Here is a 1,258-nt window from a genome sequence, read left to right as displayed (position 1 = left end):
GCCCTTCTCTCAGCCCGCCAACAACCTAAACCCCCCCCGCCAACAAGCCAAACAAACAAACAACAACGCCAGTTCGGCCGCCCCGTCCGCCGCCCTGACGACTGCCTCCAACCGCCACCAATCGCCACCAGCTGCATCGTACTGCCACCAATCACCACCAACCGCCGCCGACCGCCGCCGACCGCCGCCGACCGCCATCAACCGCCACCAACCGCCGCCCGCCCCAAACCCACAGGTCCAGATCGCCGAGTTCAAGGAGCGCCCCGGCGCCAAAGATTACGTAATGGCGACTGTCCTCGTGGAGCGGCCCGGGCAGAGGGGCATCCTGCTTGGCGCCGGCGGCGCCGCCCTGAAGAAGCTGGGCAGCGAGGCGCGCCGCGACATTGAGGAGTTCCTGGGGCGCCCCGTGTTTCTGGAAATCAGCGTGCAGGTGGCGCCCGACTGGCGGCAGCAGTCTGACAGGCTGAAGGAGTACGGCTACTTTGACCCGCTGTACGTGTCGTGATCTGATCTGGCTGCCCGCGGTCTCACCTGGCGACGCCGCAGCCTCGCTGCTGTGGGGGCCGCCTGCTGGTGCGAAGCGGAGCGTAGCAATGCCGTCTCGCTGGCTCGAGGCCGGCGACGTCGCTATCAAATAGCAATGACCAGGCGCAGGTGTTGATCCCCTTGGGCTGCTCCATTTTAAGATACGGCAATCAACCCTGGTTTCAACCCCGCGACCCGTCAGTCGCCAGTCCCCAAAGCTGAGCTGCCTGGCACCCGCAAAGACCCCCAGAGCAGCGGCCGACGCGGTCAAGTGGTCGGCGCCCCGCGCGGCGCCCCCGCCTGGAAGCAGCCGTCGACCAGCAACCGCCTGAAGCGGTCCTTCGCAAGGCCCTCCACCCCTCGGGATGTCAGAGATCAGAGGTTTGGCACCGCGCCCAGGCCAGTGCGCGCAACGCTGTGGCGGCGTGGTTGCAATCAAGTGTCGAAGTGTCGAGGGGTCTGCTCGACCGAACCCCCTATGGTGCAAGATATAAGTTGAGCGGCCAACAACCTCGGCGTGGGTTATGTGGCGCCGCCCACCGCCATCACTGCCCGCACGGTCAGCCGTTTGACTGCTGATGTTGACTGCACCGAAGGGAGGATTGACGTGACGTGCGAAAAACAACTTTGTGTGCGGGCAAAGCCGACACCGGATATCGCTGGGTGACCCAGCGATACAACCCTGGCGGACCCGCCGCTGGGGCAAAGACGCCGCCGCAGCAAAATACGGCGG

General features: G+C 65.5%; 1 protein-coding gene across 1 annotated transcript in view; it reads left to right on the top strand.

Moving 5' to 3' along the window:
- The window catches only part of MNEG_6394 (GTP-binding protein Era), a gene marked incomplete at both ends in the record, with an annotated part of 2,221 nt that extends 1,716 nt beyond the window's left edge, over positions 1-505 (top strand). The window contains one exon of the mRNA XM_014045131.1: positions 236-505. Coding sequence (XP_013900585.1) covers positions 236-505 — 270 coding nt within the window. The remainder of the gene's footprint in view (positions 1-235) is intronic.
- Between the last annotated feature and the right edge of the window lie 753 nt (positions 506-1,258).

Source organism: Monoraphidium neglectum (genome assembly GCF_000611645.1).
Source record: "Monoraphidium neglectum strain SAG 48.87 unplaced genomic scaffold scaffold01033, whole genome shotgun sequence".
NCBI classification, from domain to species: domain Eukaryota; kingdom Viridiplantae; phylum Chlorophyta; class Chlorophyceae; order Sphaeropleales; family Selenastraceae; genus Monoraphidium; species Monoraphidium neglectum.
The sequence above is the reverse complement of the archived record's forward strand: the minus strand, read 5'-3'. Positions and strand labels throughout refer to the sequence as shown.